At 50.4% G+C, this 16633-nt stretch overlaps 1 protein-coding gene across 3 annotated transcripts in view; it reads left to right on the forward strand.

Moving 5' to 3' along the window:
• The window catches only part of NRP2 (neuropilin 2), a 109024-nt gene that overhangs the window by 23551 nt on the left and 68840 nt on the right, over window positions 1-16633 (forward strand). For all 3 annotated transcript variants that reach the window (XM_036254302.1, XM_036254304.1, XM_036254303.1), the window contains exons 3-4: window positions 9703-9884; window positions 15484-15714. In XM_036254302.1, the coding sequence (XP_036110195.1) occupies window positions 9703-9884; window positions 15484-15714 (413 nt within the window). The remainder of the gene's footprint in view (window positions 1-9702; window positions 9885-15483; window positions 15715-16633) is intronic.

Below are 16633 nucleotides of genomic sequence, written 5' to 3' on the forward strand. Positions count from 1 at the left end.
GAGGCCTGACTCTCAATCAGGTGTCAGTGGTCTCTGTCTTCCTCCCTGTCATCCCCCCACCCCCACCACTCAAAACCCCTGCCGCCCTCCCGCTCTCCGTCCGGAATCGGAGATGTAGGGCCAGTAATAGAGTGTCAGCGGAAGTAATTGATTCCTCACACAGAGAATTCTCCTGCCTCGCGTGTCAGTGGAGCTGAACCGGCGTGTTGGAGGGTGAGCGAGACGTGTAAACAGTCCATGGCTGAGCCGCCAGGGCGAAGCCAGGCCCTCCGAGCGAGCCAGGGGGAAAGCGGTGGAACAAATCATCGTTGCACTGGAAAGGAAAGAGTAAATAATGCTTCAGCCCTGGAATGGGCAGCTCGCAGGAGCCGGCTGCGTGCGGGAGTGGAGGGACCTGATGCGGGTTGATGGGAGGGGTTTTCTTTGTCTCGAGGCAGGAGGTTCCATCCCCTCCCCACCCTGCTTCTCCCATTATCATCATTATTATCATTAAAATAATTACCGTAACAATTACAGTTGATGAGACCTCAGGTTTATAGAGCACCTTTCATCTGAAAGTTCAAAGTGATCTGTCTATGTGTCATCCCTTTGGGAGTGGTAGGAGGGTAAGAAAGGATTATTATTTTTTGGGTCTTTTCTGCGAGGAAGCTGAGGTCCAAGCAGAAACAGGACTTCGGCCAAGCCTCTGGGCAGACTGCTGGGTTAAGGGTTAGGGGTCCTGACTCCTCTTCTGGGGTCTCTACCGCCCGGCAGGGCCCTTATGCTCCTGTGGCCGCCAGCAGATCCGTGCACAGGGCAACAGCACACTGACTCACACTGTCCCCATCCTGCAACTTGGTTCCCTTTCTCGTAGAAGTGGGTGTCCTTTCTAGACTTATTTCCTCCTGGTCCAGGGGAGCCGCCAGCCAAGAGCACCCAACATGCCAGCACATCTGCCTCCAGAGAGGCGCGGGCTTCGGCCTGCACTGCGTGGCCAGGCTGCCCTGCGCCACCCGCCGCGGGGGCCTGCGGACGCAGCCACCGAAGGAATCGGTTCTCAAGTTGCTGCTCCAGAGGCGGAAGTAGTTCCAGCTGACTGGCCGCCGAGTGCCGTATTCAGAATCTCCACCCTGGCGTGGCAGCAGCCCTTCCTGCCTGGACGCCGCAGGCCCGCATTTCCACAGCAGGGTGCTTTCACCCAGTAAGGACAACATGGCCCCAGGAGCCGGGAGAAGCTCCGAGCTCTGTAACCTGAAGCTCCGAGTGCAGGAAACACAAGGACAGGGCCCGGCACACCTGCCACCTGCTCCCAACTTTTCCTCTGCTCGGATTTTTGCGTGGCACGTTTTTCAGACAGGTTTCATGTTTTCCAAGTTTGGTAAGGGAGCCTGGGTACCTGCAATGGGAGACAGAAAAAAGACTGGGAGCCCGAATCCCTGGAAAACCATGAAGGACTGACTTTCCCATGATTGATTCCCTCGTGCCCAGGCACCTCGTGCCCAGCAGGCTCCCAGTTTTCAGACAGATGGGGAGGTTCTGATTTGCTCTCACAATTGGACCCTCTGGGAGCCGGGTGGTGAGCGCCTGCTGTGGAGGGAGCCATTCAGCCGGCCAGTGAGGGAGGCTGCCCGCACACCAGGCTGTGGTGATGTGTTCCGACTTCCCCCAGTGGGTACCAGTCACTTTCTGCCCCTCCCTTTCTACCCGAGAGCCCCAGAGCGTGATCCCTGTTCCCACTTATGAGGCGAGGCAAACTGAGGCCGTGGAGCTCGGTTGACCCCGGCCAGCTGGGACAACGCAGGGAGTCTCTGGCCCTGCTGGGGTTCACCTGTTAGTCCAAGCACCCGCTTGCTGATGAATGGACATAAATTGTGGGCTGTTCTGACCTATTTACCTCTGCTCTCATTTCAAAATACTAGCCAGGGGGTGGGCACGCTAACTGCAGAGGGTGAGGGCTTTCTAGACGTGTAGAGCAGGCAGAAAAGAAAGACCCAGCAGTCACCCTGGAAACAGCCTACCTGAAAACCTTAACCTTCCGCTGGCACCGGTTACCTAGAAATCATTTCTTGTGTAAGCAGACAGGGCCCGTGTGCTGGCTCCCGAGTGCTCGGTCCAGCAGCAGAGCGGTCTGGGCCACGGGGCCTCAGGAATGCGCGCGGGGGAAGCGGTGTTCGGCCGGAGGGTCGGGGGGAGCTGGTGGAGGCTTTGTTGTGTGCCCTTAATTCTCCGAGTTCATCTGCAGTGACACTTATCAGACACTCTGTCTGGAGCGGCCTCCTTCCTCACGTCGAGGTGTACTTGGCAGCCTGCTCCGCCAGGAACAATGAGATCGCCGGGCCCTCTCCATGATCCCAGGGCTTCTGCGGAAAAACAAGCAGCAATTATAAATAGATGTTATTTGCAGTTTCCATATTCTTGCCTTCAAGGTTTTTTGGAATAATTCCTTTAATTTGTTTTGGGTTATTCTCTTTGCATACTTCCTTTGCGGGGTGGTCAGGTTTCCTCCATTCTCGGGAGCCGTGGGGACCCCGGGGAGCCCGGCTGTGAGGGGATTGTGAAGCAGCTCAAAATATCAGAGAGTTGTGGTGGGAGAAACGAAGGAAGAAAATGGGACTGCAAATGGCCACTAATAACAAAACAACTGGCAGCAGCGCAAATACACAGACAAATGTAGCGTCTTGGTGCCGTTTGAGTCCTTGGAGTTAGCGAACAAGGGATGACGATGTTAGATGACTAATAATAGTGACAGCTGCAGGAGCAACAACGACCGGCATCTACTTATTGAGTACCTACGGTGTGCCAGGCACTGTACTGAGCCGTGTATGAGCAGGAACTCACCGAACTGCGGGCAGTTCAGGACCCGGCCTGGCGGGCTGCTTCCAGAGCCTGGGCTCGGCAACACCAGACTGAAACGAAATCTCAAAAACCCAAGTGACTGAAGCACTGCTGTTGGGTTTGCACAGGAGGAGGGTGTTTAGAGACCACCCTCCCTAGCACCCGAGTCGTGGGGCACTGGGACTCCCTAACGTAATGATTTTTCGTCACGACTTGTTTGGTGTCCAGAGCACCGTGGGTATGCAACCCTGCTCTCCCCACGAGTCTACCGTCCTGCTTTCTAGAGCACAGGCACTAAAAATAGCCCGTGTCTCCGAGGCACGCTCTAAGGCATCCAGTCTTGTGCTGGGCTTGTATGTTCTATCTTTGCAATCCTTCCACCAGCTGAGGTGGGACTATTATTTCCACTTTACAGATGAAGAAACAGAGTCCCGGAAGAGAAATGTGTTGCTTGCAGTCATGTCACTAGTGAGAGCCAGAAGCTAGAGGGGTCCGTTCACAGCGCCCAGGCACTGTACTTCCTAGAGCCCACACATCCTTACACGCAGATGTGTTTCTGTGTAATAGTAATTAAAGACTTTTTGGGTCACAGACCCCCTTTCTATGAAAATGTGCATATACACGAACACACACAATCTCTGCATTTGATTATAGGGGTTCCCAACCTACTGAAATTCATCTGTGGACCCTAGCTTCAGAATATGCGCTCTAGATCATACCTTAGAGCTTATAAATAAGTACGCAGGATACAATTTTCTCACTCTATGGGCCATATGTTCACATATGGGTGTATATGTGCATATAAAAATACTTCACTTACAAAGATTAGTATGTTATCCCATCTGATCACTTACACATTAGATTTCTACTGGGTGAGTCTTGAAACCATGAAGTCTTGAAGTCTGCTTGCTGCTTCTATTGGTGATTTGTCTATTAATTTTGGCAAGTTCCATGGGCTTTGTTTCAACAAAACAGCTAAATAAAAAGAGCAAGATTCTGTTAAGTCTCTGACTGAGACCAAGCTGTTTCTTTACCCCTGGTACCTTCTAAGATGCCTGTGCTTTGGCAACCTGGCGTTCCCTCCGCTCTCCATAGTCATTTGACGATGAGGCAAAGGGACAAGGCGAGGTCTGTGTGCCCTGGGTTCAAAGCCTGCCTCTGATCTTTCCTTGTCATGTGACTCTGGGCCGGTCACGGGACCTCTCTGAGCCTCGGCCTCGTGTCCCTGGCAGCTTCCTCTGTGGGAAGTTTACATGACAGTTGCTTTCCCTCCCCTCCTCCCTGCAGGTTTTAACGTGAGGATTAATCAGACAGTGTCTGTAGATGTCTTTGAGCTCCCTGGAAGAAAGGCACTCCAGGAGGTGATAAATTCTCTGGCCTGGATAATCTACTCATGAAATACGGAACTTTGAAAGTGTGAGAAAAATCTCAAATCACTTTGACAGCATTTTAATTATAGTTGATTTGTTTGCCGCTAATAGTGAAAATGCTGTCAGCGTGATTTGAGATGTTTCTTCCACTCAAAATGTTATAGTGCGTGTTTCTGAGCCACGAGGCAACGTTTCGGTTTCCAGATACAACCGGAGTAGCTCTGAACGTGCTGGACCGCGAAGGTGGAGGGTGTGCAATGGACCAGACATGCTGAGTTCTCGCAGAGGACGATCACAGAGTTCGTTCTTCTGGGCCTGTAACGCCAACCTCAAGACCCCCTTATTCTCACGACAGTGGGTTAGCGAGCCCGCCTGTGTGCAGGGCCCCGAACTAGTGCTATAAACGCGACCACAAAGGGCCAGGTCCTTGCCCTCCCGGTGCTAACTGTCAGTGCAGCACGATTCTTCACAGGCAGACACGTCTATGGACAAGACCTTTACAGATTCCGATAATAGCTCTAAAGGCAATAAGAGAGCGGTGGGGTCCAGAAGGAGGCGTGGCATCTGAAATAGGGTGGTCAGGGCAGGTTTCTCCGAGAGGTTGGCATTTGCACTTAGAGAATGAGAAGAGATCAGCCAACAGAAAAAGCTCACAGTGTCGTGGGCAGAGGGGAGAGCAAGTGCAAAGGCCCAGAGGCTGCAGCAAACATGTCATGAACCACATGTGATGTCGTAAACGTTTTATGCTACAAGTGGCATGAAAGGCATTGCCTGGTGGGCAGAGGCTGTGGCTTCAGGAGTTGGGTGGGCACAGGTGTTCGATGTGTAGATCAAAATCCCATAGATGGGCACCGCATTTTTACTCAGAGCCCCCAAGGACTCATCTGTGGTGTAGAAATCCCCTCATAAGGGGAGACTGGTCTGGGCCGACGTCATCCTGCCCTTCGAGAAGGGCCTCAGCGTGGTGGATCCCACTGGCCTCCGTGGCCTGCAGGCCAGTGTCAAGCGTGGACAGTGAGGAGACAAAGAGACGAGGCTGTTGCTGTTCCATATCTCTCCCATGGACTCTTAGAATTAATTCCATTGTCCAGATTCCCACGCCTCAGTGTGGGTTTGGGGAGAGACAAAGGCTTTGAAGTCAAGAAAGCAAGCACAGAAAGCTTCTCCAGACAGACGCCCCGCACGCCATGCCGCACGCAGTCCGTGAGGGGAAGGAAAAAGGCATGCGAGGAATGATTTTAACCGAAAAAGAAGCAGGAGTAGAGAGGGCTACTTCAGCCTAGGGAAGCCAGTAAATAAACAAAGCACTGGAAGGTAGCGCTGAAGCTTTGAAAGGAATTTTTTCACTGGAAGGTTATGAATAATGAAATGCAAACACAATAGTTCATGTGTCCGCTAGCTGGTTTGTGTCCTTCAACGAGTGAAGGATGGTGTTCTACGAGGCACGGCTCTTCAGGTTAGCCCACTGAACTGTCGGGCGCAGGGTGGGGAGCCCTGAGTTTGTACCCCAGATTCCTTTACCAAACAAACTCTGGATCTTAGATGCTGGACGCAGAGCTGTACTTTTTCCAAGGCCGCAAACTCCCTAAGCCAGAGCTTTCTCCAACGAACCTGACCGCACTGGCATGTCTGAGATTTTCTCCAGCTGTGGCAAATCCCTAATAAATTTCCCCCGATGAGTCGGTCACACAGGAGGTAGTGAGACATTCTGCGTGAAGTCAGCATGTCATTTGGAGTGTGTCGCGTCTACAGAAAGCCCAGCCGGGGTCCGGGTGGTTAACGGGGGCTCGTGCGCAGGGCAGAACCTGGTCACTGGAGGGAGGGAAGAGTTTACCACCAAATTCCAACTCTAGGTAGCTTTCCCCTAAAGCAACCTGATAGGAAAAACCAGCTTTTCTAAGAAGTTCAAGTAAGGGCTGATGATTTGCTTCACAAAGGGATTCACCAGAAGGGTCCTTTAAATATCAAGCTCAGAGAGCAAATGTGTGATGCGGTTGATCCACGTGAAAGCTTCTTTCGAAAGTGCGTGTCTTCACCCTGTGTGTATGTGGGTGTGCAAGGGTGTATCTGTAGCTGCCGGCATCGCACAGGGTTTGGGGCCCTATATCCATTGAGGAAGTTGGGGCCAGCCTGTGGCTGTGGCATTTGATGGGCAGCCCTGTTTCATTGCTGATTCTGTTGATCCCCTAAATTGCTCCATAGTGAGCAGGCAGCCAGACAGCCCACCCTCCCACACACTCACTGGTGAAGGAGCTGGTGGGATGGCAGGGCCTCTCTTTGTCCTTCTTAGAGAAATTGGCACCACAGACACTGGAGCTGTCTGGTGGTCTTTATACAAATATTTGAAAGTGTTTATTGAGTGTAGAGCATGTACCTGACTCTACTGTGGGTGCCCTACAGGCTGTCTTACTCCTCTCTGCGAGTCTGGAGATGATGGTGGTGGTGGTGATGTTTATCTTTTCATCTGCTATATTATGAAAGCTGGGTTATTTTTCCCAGCTCTTCTACTTTGAAGGAAAAACTCTTAATAGAAGCAGTTTTATATATTTGTAGCTTATTAGAAAAATGTAGGCTTATTGTAGAAAATTCAGATAGTAGAAGAGAATAAAGGAGAAACTAAAATTTACCAGTTACCCCACCACTCACATATCTCCCCACTGTTAATATTTTAGTACATACTCTTTCAGACTTTTTTCTATATGTGTATGCAAGGAAATGTGTACACACACACACACACACACACATATGTTTTAAAATATACTTTTAAAAGTATCTACTTTTTTCAACTCAATATATCATGAACATTTTTTTCCATAAAAACAAAGAAGATAGACCTACAGCACTATTTACTGTAGCAGCAGAGCATTCATTCCGTTTTATCCAAATACCAAAATGGATTCACCTGTCCTCTATCGTTGGGCTTTCTGACATGATGCTGTTTATACGCAAAGCATCTTTTCACTTTTTATGTGATTCTTCTTGTGCGTCCATGTGCAAATATGTGTATATATATCTTTGCAGAGTTGTCTGAGTCTGTTCTCGGGAGACATCCCGAGCACTGGGAGAACTCGTGTAAGGGGTATGTGCATGCTAACTTTCCTCGCACCATTGCCGAGATGCCCCCAAAGTGTCTGACAGATGTGCAGTCCTGCGTCCACCTCTCCTCACTCACGGTCTCTAAGGGAGCGTTGCCTCTGCTCCAGGCTCAGCGTCTGCACCTCGGAGATGGGTGTGGGGCCCGCAGGTCACAGTTAACATTCACTGGGCTCCCACTAACTGCCGGGCCGTGCACGGACACTCTATATAGGTCATGTTGGTCATGTAGATCTCACAACCCCCTGAGGAGAAAGGTGCCGGAGGACACCCAGTTAATAAGGCTGAGCTGGGATCCAAACCCAGTGATGTCACCTCTGGGGTGCGGGGAGGGCTCCTTTGCATGGGGCCGTGCACTTGCTGCTCCAGGTGAGCCGGGGTGTCTGCTTAGGGAATCCATGTGGCTTCCCCACCGCGGTGCGTGCTGGGGGGAAATCCGCCGCCACTCAGCTGGGGGTGACTCACCAGCAGAACTCAGTGTGGAAATAGTAAGGAGGGATTTTCCAGAAGACTTAGGGAATTTCCTTTCAGGACCAACTAAGTGTCCTTTCATTTTTGTTTCAGAAAGGAAGAAGCATGTTTTCAAAGTCAGTGCCGTCTCCCACTCTGAACTCACAGACCCACAGGGAATCCTCCACCCCCCACTGCCTTTCTCTGTCTCTGGCCATCTCTCCAGGGCTCCGGGCAGAAACCCTGCCATCGCCTTCCCCAGACTCTGACCAGCTTCTGTGCTTCTTCACTGTAGGATCCCAGCTCCCCGGGATCAGAGAATGAACCAGTCCTGATCCACACCTTACTTCCTTCGCAGCCCACTGATGTGGAAGTAGTCGAGCAGTCTGAAATACGGCTCCCAGGGGCTGGAGTGAGGCCGCCGGCCCCTCCGGCTCAAACAAGCCCCTCCCACAGGCAGTCACCTCCCACAGGCCCTGTGCATGTGGCAGGCACATCCCAGGGACAGCAGCCCTTCCAGACCCTCTTTTTCACTGAAAGGATGTGGTTTATTCCTTGTTGTTTTAACAGGTTGATGCAAAATAAATAAAGTGGGGTGGAGAGGGAGCTGGCTGGTTTTCAGCAGACAGTGGCGCAGTGACCAGCAATTGAAAGGGAGCTAGTACGGGAATTTCGCGCCTCAGCAGTGGGCGCTCCAGAGAAGGGGCCCAAACAGGGCACAGTGAAGATGCCAGAGCACACAGCAAGGCTGGAAGTGTGCATCTGTAAGGTACCACGGCTATTTGTGCGCCGTCCCTGGAGCCTAGCCCAGAATGTCTCGGAGGGGTCTCTCCCTGCCCCTGCCCGGGGCCAGTTAGATCCCTTTGAAATGTCAGGCCTGGGCCAGGTAGGGCGGGCGGCCCACTCAGCCTGCTCGGCCTCTTGCTGAGGCTGGGAGTTCCTGCTCAGAGAGGCTGGTCCTGGGACGGTCACCCCCTGGGAGAAAGGTTTTTATTGCCTTATTTAATATGATGCTGATTCCTTTTTTAAATGCGTTGTGGACTAGGACTTTGCTGATATGAACTTCGCAGAGACCTCTGGGGAGAACGTGGCCCATGTTTGGGGAGTCTTTGTCATGAATAATTAAAGAGAAGATAAGAGGGGATGACCCAGGAAAAAGCTGAACCCTGGGGGAGGGAGCAGGAAAATAAAAGTATCTCTGAAACATCCCCAGGGTGCCTGGCTTGGTGCCTAGCACCTCACCTATGTTTGTTTTGTGTGTTTTTCATTCCATCTCTATCCCAACCCTCTGAAGTGGATTTTTTAAATCCTTACCCAAGGATATTTTTTTTTCTATTTATCTACAGATATAGTGGGAGGGACAGAGAGAGAAACATCGATGTGAGAAGGACACATCGACTGGTTGCCTTCCGCATGACTCGGACCAGGGCTGGGGACCAGCCACATCATTGGTCCGCGGGCCGACGCTCTAACCACTGAGCCAAACTGGCCAGGGCTGAAATGGATGTTTTTAGCCTCATCTTCCAGATGAAGAAATGGATGCTCAAAAGGCTTAAGCAACTTGCAGTGATACAGAGCTAAGAAGAAACAACCAAGAAGCAGAGAGATCATAATGGAAATAAAAATGGTTCCACGGAAGGAAGAAAAAAAAAAAACGTTTTTTTTTTTTTTTTTTTTTTTGAGATATTCAATAGAATGATGTTATTGCTCTTATGTGGACCAGAGATAAGGCCTTAAAATCTAGCCATCTGCTGAGGTGCTCATTCTCTCTGGCTTTAATAAAGCAATGCAACTTCCTGTATCTGTGTTTGACCGTCTACAAGCCAACATAAGGGACCTTGGTTCAGCTATCTGAGGCACCTAAGTGTCTAGAAATGAATGGAGAGCGCATGAGCTGGGGTGAGACAAGGAGTCCTTTTCACCTCCTGGAAGTGACCTTTCCTTATCTGTGCCCCTCCGTGCCATCCTCACGTAGGTACGACTTCATTGAGATCCGGGATGGGGACAGTGAGTCCGCAGACCTCCTGGGGAAGCACTGTGGGAACATCGCCCCACCCACCATCATCTCCTCGGGGTCCGTGCTCTACATCAAGTTCACCTCTGACTACGCCCGGCAGGGCGCAGGCTTCTCCCTGCGCTACGAGATCTTCAAGACAGGTCAGTGTGGGCATGGGTGGGAAGCCAGGAGCTGGGCATCTGGGAGAGGACGCGACACCGCCGTCTGCCCGGCCGCGGGGCGCGGTGTACGGGACTGCGTAACAGTTATGTCTCCTTGACAAGGTGATGGTGGGGAGAGAGGGTCAAGGTGAACCTGGAGACAGCCCACGAGGAGGCACCAGTTAAAGCTGCCATCCCGCTGGAGAGGGCGAGCTGCAGGGTTAGTGATGGGTGCTGCCCGTCGGGCCGACCAGCTGTTGGTGGCACCGAAGGAGTGGGGGCACCCTTTCAATAGAAAACCACTGTTGGAAAGAATCTGATTTCTGTGTTTTTAAAAATCACAATACTCTGCATGGGAAAAAGCAAAACTCCGTTGAACTTCCTCCTAATTGCTTCATGGTCTCATGTTGCCTTTATCTGGAATTACATGGGGCAGGAGGACATAGTCTTTTGATTGTTTAGAGTCTCTAAAAATCTTACTGTGACCTGCCCCCTCCCAGTGGGGTCATGCAGTAGCTTTTAAATTCAGAGGTGGCTCCTAGAATTTCCCCCTGCTGATCCATGTTACCACTTCTACTCACTGAACCCCCACTTCCTAAATGCCAGTGAAGCTGACCCCCTGAAAAGCAATGAATAGAAACAGGAGTAAAAGAGGCAGGGAACGTTACAGGTTAGGTGCCTGCTTGCTTTCCCTTCGGTCCCCCTTAGATCACTTGAGGCCCTGAGAATGTGGGCCAGGCTTACCTCCCAGCTCCGAGCTGGGTGGAGTGGCTCTCATTCCCCAGACGCTGGGCCGCCTCCCTGCCCACGTGAGTGCGTCACCTGGCTGAAGTGCGTCCTCCGATTCTGCCCTCTCCCTCCCCACTCTGCCCCTAAGAGGTCCCGCCCCATCTGCTGAGCATGTCCGCTCTCGGCCTGAATTTTGCAGCTTGTGGATGGAGCCTGGGTAAAGGGAGGCCTTGTCATCCAGAGGCCCAAACCCGGCGCCTGTTGAGTTCAGTGTGAGGGGAGCTATTCATATATATTTTCTTTTTCACTAAACAGTTCTTGAAAGGAAGTGGTAGCTGCTGAAAGCACTTTTTATATCCACTCTGTCTAAATATTTGTTGGATTTGTCTGCCTGAGAACAAGAACGTAGAGTCCAATGAAGGGGTGGGGCCGAGGGAACTGTGTCAGGCCAGAGTGGAAGCCCGGACTCTCCCAGGGCACAAGTCCCAGGAAGGTCCCTCTGCTGTAGGTCATCATGTTCCTGACCCCATGAGGTCACAGGGACTGACGGTCTGTGTCCAGTGGCACAGGAGGCTCCCAAATAGCTTGATCCACAGCCCTCTGAGTCCTGTGCAAGCCTCAGGTCACTGATGAAATGCTCATTGTCCCATTTTCTGCTGGGACAGTGGGGAGAGAGGAGAGACGAAGGAATAAGAGCGTGTTGCCCTGTTCTCTTGAGGGAGACAGAGGTGTAAACCCTCAGCCTATAGCAGATGTTGTTGGATGGGTATATGTAAATAGATATGTAAATTGAAAGAAAAACTATTTGAGGTAGGATGAGTGAACACTAAGGTGTGACTGACATGCTATAGTTATGAAAATGAGGGCTCCACCCCTTGGCTTGGCAAGCGCAGAATCTGGACAGTCCAGTAGATAGCAAGGTCCCCAGGGCCAAAGCTGTCACTCAGCCCCACTGTGCTGACTGCAAGGTCTTCCAGGGAGCTGGCCACGGGAAGTCAGAACAAGAGGAGCTGGGCCATTCGAGCTCACCTCTGGTTCATGCCTCCTGACTTAGTGTTTCACAGCATTGCTGCCACATTCTCCAGAAAGCCACAGAAATGGTAAAATTTAACTCTATCCATCATGCAGATTTGAGGGGATGATATTAAAAGATGAAACACACAAAAGAGTATTATAACTCAGCTTTGCTGTTTTGAGGACAAGCTGAAGTGGGATTTCGAATGAGGCAGCGAGTCTGTGTACTTTCTAGAAACAACAGTACAGCCAAGAGTGGTGGCTTGGGCGTGGAAAATGGGGCGGCCCACTTTAAGGACTGGCATTGTCTCTACCCGGGGGAAGGAGGTGGCTGCAGTGGGAGGTATCCCCACCAATAACAGCTGTCCTTCTGGGGAACATAAGAAAAAGGTGTGAGAGCCCAGTGGTTTTCTCAGGGCCACTGTAACCTGCCATCATGCCATTCCAAAGAGAACGCTCAGCGTGAAAGTCAACTCTGTATAAAACATACACGTGTGGGGGTGCACAAGTCAACATTCTTCCAGGTGTAGTGCCCTGCACCCACTGTTGGAGTCTTGAGAGAAAATACACCATTTACATCATCTGGGAGACCTGAAAGAAATGCATGAACATTCTAAAGAAATCCAAACAAACACAGCTCTGTTTGCGGGTCAGATTCATAGAGAAAGAAGGGGGAACTGTAAACACAGATACGCAAATAGCCATACAGGGGGCTCTGGAAGCCTTCGACAGCACATTGCCTTGGCCAGACTGCTGCAAAATTAAATACACCCACAGCTTGGGTATAGACAGGCCATGTGGCTGGAGTGGGAGGTTCATGTCTGCCCTGAATGGAGTGGTTTATAAGAGTCTATGTATTACCAGACTATCCACATATAAAAGGGTAAACCAAACAACTTGTAAACTTAAAGGCTCTCAAGTCACCAAATCATGAGCAGAGCAGAGAAAGGAATTTCAAAATAACTTAAAATACAGCATTGGAGACGGAATCACTGGAAAATGTGGGTTTTTTGATCTGTTTTCTGATGTTCCTTGGACCAAAGTTCAAGATCAAGTTTTCTTTCCTGGTGCTCGGTGGCATATTGGGAACTGAAATCTCTGGGGTCATCCACAGACAGAGAAAAGCTGGAGTGCCCCCTCCCCCCACTCCCTGAATTAAAGAACTATTCACCTTCTGTGGTCAGGCCAAGCTCAGCTTCAGATAAATCTACCATGTCTTACATAGCTTTATGCATACAGATCCTTCTTCTGCTTGCAGGGTTACTATAAAATTTACAGTGGGAAAACAGTGAGCATTTTTTATACCAGAGTCCTTTGGTATGAAATCATTCACTACAGCCCAATTACTCCAGGTTCCATGGACAGTCTCAGCACTGAGTGAACTTGAGTATTTGTTGACTGGGCTTTTTTTTTAACCTTTAACCTTGTAACACATTACAGAAAAGGATCTTGGATTAGGTAGATATCTGCAGGACTCAACTTTTGTCTCAAGCATGGTCATCCTTTTCTGAGATCTCTTTCCACGTTTGATATTCAGCTGCTTGCTTTCTGACACTTTGATCACAGTTTAAATAACAAGGTGGTGTGATTACGGACCAAGTCACGATTATAATGGACAAGTTTGATGTTTCTGCATAAAAAGGATAAACCTGTTTGTCTACCTCGTTCCAAATAAGCCAGGGGATACACTTGTGTAAGCCATATGTCAGAGAGAGATACACACTTTGCCTTTTCTTCTTCTTCTTCTTCTTCTTCTTCTTCTTCTTCTTCTTCTTCTTTTGCCTGAGACTCTGGAAACTGAGTACTTTAGATGTTCACATTCTCCAGGACTCTTAGGCTTAGTAGGTGTCCTTTGTGGAAGCCCAGTCCCCCATGGATGAGGGACCAAAGAAAGATTCCACCATAAATTCCCCACTCCCAGGGGGGTAGGGATTCCCCCAGCCTCAGAACGGAAAGACAATGGAGCCAACTCCGGGAGGGAATGTCAGGATGCCTTTCCTAGCTCTAGAAGCAAGTTGTGAATAGAGTTAATTTCCTCTGGCTAAGTGGTCCGTCCTGTGAAGAAGGCTTCAGGGCAGTCGTAAACGCTAACCTTTTCAAAGTTCCTTTTGGCCCCTCAAGACCTGCCAGCTGGCTGGGCTTTGCCAGAGTGACTCATCCCTGGCTTTGAGGAGGCCCCCAGGAGTTGAGCTGAGGGCTGGATGGTAAACAGAGCCGGGGACTCTGTGGTTAACAAACTGGGGGAGGCCATCCAGCTCATCGCTCTGGCCCTGGCTGCCTACTGGGATGCCCTGCCCCTGAATGATGGAACGCAGGGCTGCTGAGATGTGGCACACAGAGAGCTTCCCACAATTCCTGAAAAGTGAGCTCTGCCCCAGGTGTCCGGGTCCCCACCTTGCCAAAGCAGGGTGCTGGGTAGTCGGGAGACTGGACTTTCCTGCCTGATGCTAAAGAAAGTTGCAACCCTCCCTCCCCCGCTCATTTGCATGACACCCCTTTCCAAGCCAGACATTTGCCGCTTTCCAGAAAGCCATCGGCAATAAACAGACTCACGGAGGGACCTCTGCAGGGGACTCGGGTAAAGACATCGCTTCGGGCTAAGATCAGCGTATTGACATCACATAGCTGCATTTCAGTGGGATCCCCAGAGGACACTTCCTGCCAGTAAACACCTGGTTTATTGAGTATTTTTGTGTGTTTTTTCTTCATGCTTAAAGTGCCTATTTATCCTTCTCACAAATCCTGCTACCTTTTTTAATTTTAAAATCAGAACATCGTGAAATCAATTCTAATTGTCCGGCAGTACATGCTCGGCATTAACTTGTATCACTGCGCTCCGGGCTTCTCACGGGCCCCTGGCCTGGGCTGCAGTGTCCGGGACAGTCCCTGGGCCTCTCCTGGCAAATGGCTGGGTCCCCCGCGTACACGCGGGCTCTTTTAGTGGGACTCCCCCTAGAGGCATTCGGAGATGCGGTGCCTGGAGTCCTGTCCCAGCGCCCGCTGCCCTCCAGTCTGCGCCAGGACGCGAACGTGCGCCGCATTTAATAGGACGCCCCCGAACGTCCAGCGACGCAGGCACACGCGCTTAGGGGAGAAGCGAGGCCATCCCCACCAGAAGGAACCAGAAGCCTCCCAAATGTCAGTACACTGCCGCATTTTTCCAAACTTGCTGCTGGAGCGGCCTTTAACATCCCCAACGCCCCGCTGGGATCCACCGGCTACAAACGTCCATTGTTAATTGTCTGGCCACTACAGAGCAGCTCGTTTTAATATAGTCATGACATGAATGAGACCCGAGCTCCCCTTTGCCCCTCCCCTGAGGCACCTTGGATCTTGGAGGGAGAAGGGGGCACTTAGTTGGCTCTGGTACAATAGGGGCTGTGTTGAGGTCAGCAATAAATAAGGGGTAACATTGTTTGCCGTGCTGGCAATCAGCAAGCCTTCCTTAAGGATTGAAATAACTTACATTTCTGGAGCAAGCAGCTGAGTAATTGAGAAAGAAGACTCTGTTCCTCTTTTCAAGAGAATCTCTCTCTGTCTCTCTCTCTCTCTCTCTCTCTCTCTCTCTCTCACACACACACACACACACACACACCAATTCCCCAATTGCTATTCTTACTCTTACATGTAAGAGCGAGCCATCTTGCCTCCTTAATTTCTCTCTTAAAGAGGGTCTGGCTTAAGGGCTTGAAGCATGTATGTGAAGAATATGTTGCATCAAGGGCCACTCCAGTGGAAACAAAAACCACATGAGTAGGGGATTTGGGCCCAAACATTTAAATAGCCCATGAAACAGAGGCAGCTGAGAAAGACATCTTCTACTTTCTTAATGCTGTGGGTTCTCTTTTACATACAGGCTCTGAAGATTGTTCAAAAAATTTCACAAGCCCCAACGGGACCATCGAATCCCCCGGGTTCCCTGAGAAGTACCCGCACAACTTGGACTGCACTTTTACCATCCTGGCCAAACCCAAGATGGAGATCATCCTGCAATTTCTGACCTTTGACCTGGAGCACGACCCCTTGCAGGTGGGAGAGGGAGACTGCAAATACGATTGGCTGGACATCTGGGATGGCATTCCGCACGGTGAGTGGTGTCGCTGTGACAGGCACTTTGCAGTAGCGTCTCCTGTGCCTGTTAATTGCTTTAGAAACAACAAAAAAAAGAGCCCTGGCTGGTTTGGGTAGAGTGTCGGCCTGCGGTCCAGAGAGTCCCAGGTTCGGTTCCCGCTAAGGGCATATACCTCGGTTGCAGTTTGTCCCCGGCCCAGGTTGGGTTGTGCACGTGGCAGCCACTCAATGTGTCCCTTTCACGTCGATGTTTCTCTCTCTCTCTCCCCCTCCCACTCTATCTGAACAAAGTATGGAAAAATGTCCTCGGGTGAGGATAAAAAAAATGAAACAAAAAAAGAGAACCAAGACTTCAACACTCCATAGGGTTTGTATATGACCCATGGTGACTTTCTTTTCTTACCCTTCACCAAGGGTGATTTCAGAGAAATTGCAGGACAGTTTCCTTACTTGGAGATACTGGTCTGGAGAAGGCTAGGAGGAGACTGAATAGATACTAGGGTGAGGATGAGAAGAACTAAAGGTCATGTTCTTTTCTGCTCCAACTTGTCAGGATTTCCATAGAAAATGACTCAGTGGCCACCCTCTATGCCCTGATGGGACTCCAGAGCTGGATTGATGAGTGATGAGGTTTGAGTCCTGGCTCTGTTTATAACCTCTTCTGCAACCTTGGGCAAGTTGCTAACCTGTCATATCTATATCAATAAGCTGCTGTCATCGTCATTACTATTACTATAACTTCATTATTATTAATGTAGTCATGGATGTCCAAAAGGTACATCATCCAAGGTCAAGAGGAACCAGAAACCTGTACTTCTTAGGAGGAGACCAGCATAAGTCTTGGGTGTAGTCAGTATCGGCGAAAAAAACAGCCTTTTGCTTTGGTAGCCATTCTAAGTATTTTGCCTTGTAACAGAGACTTGACGGCTAACAGT

This window comes from Molossus molossus, unplaced genomic scaffold (assembly GCF_014108415.1).
Source record: "Molossus molossus isolate mMolMol1 unplaced genomic scaffold, mMolMol1.p scaffold_m16_p_11, whole genome shotgun sequence".
Lineage (NCBI taxonomy): Eukaryota > Metazoa > Chordata > Mammalia > Chiroptera > Molossidae > Molossus > Molossus molossus.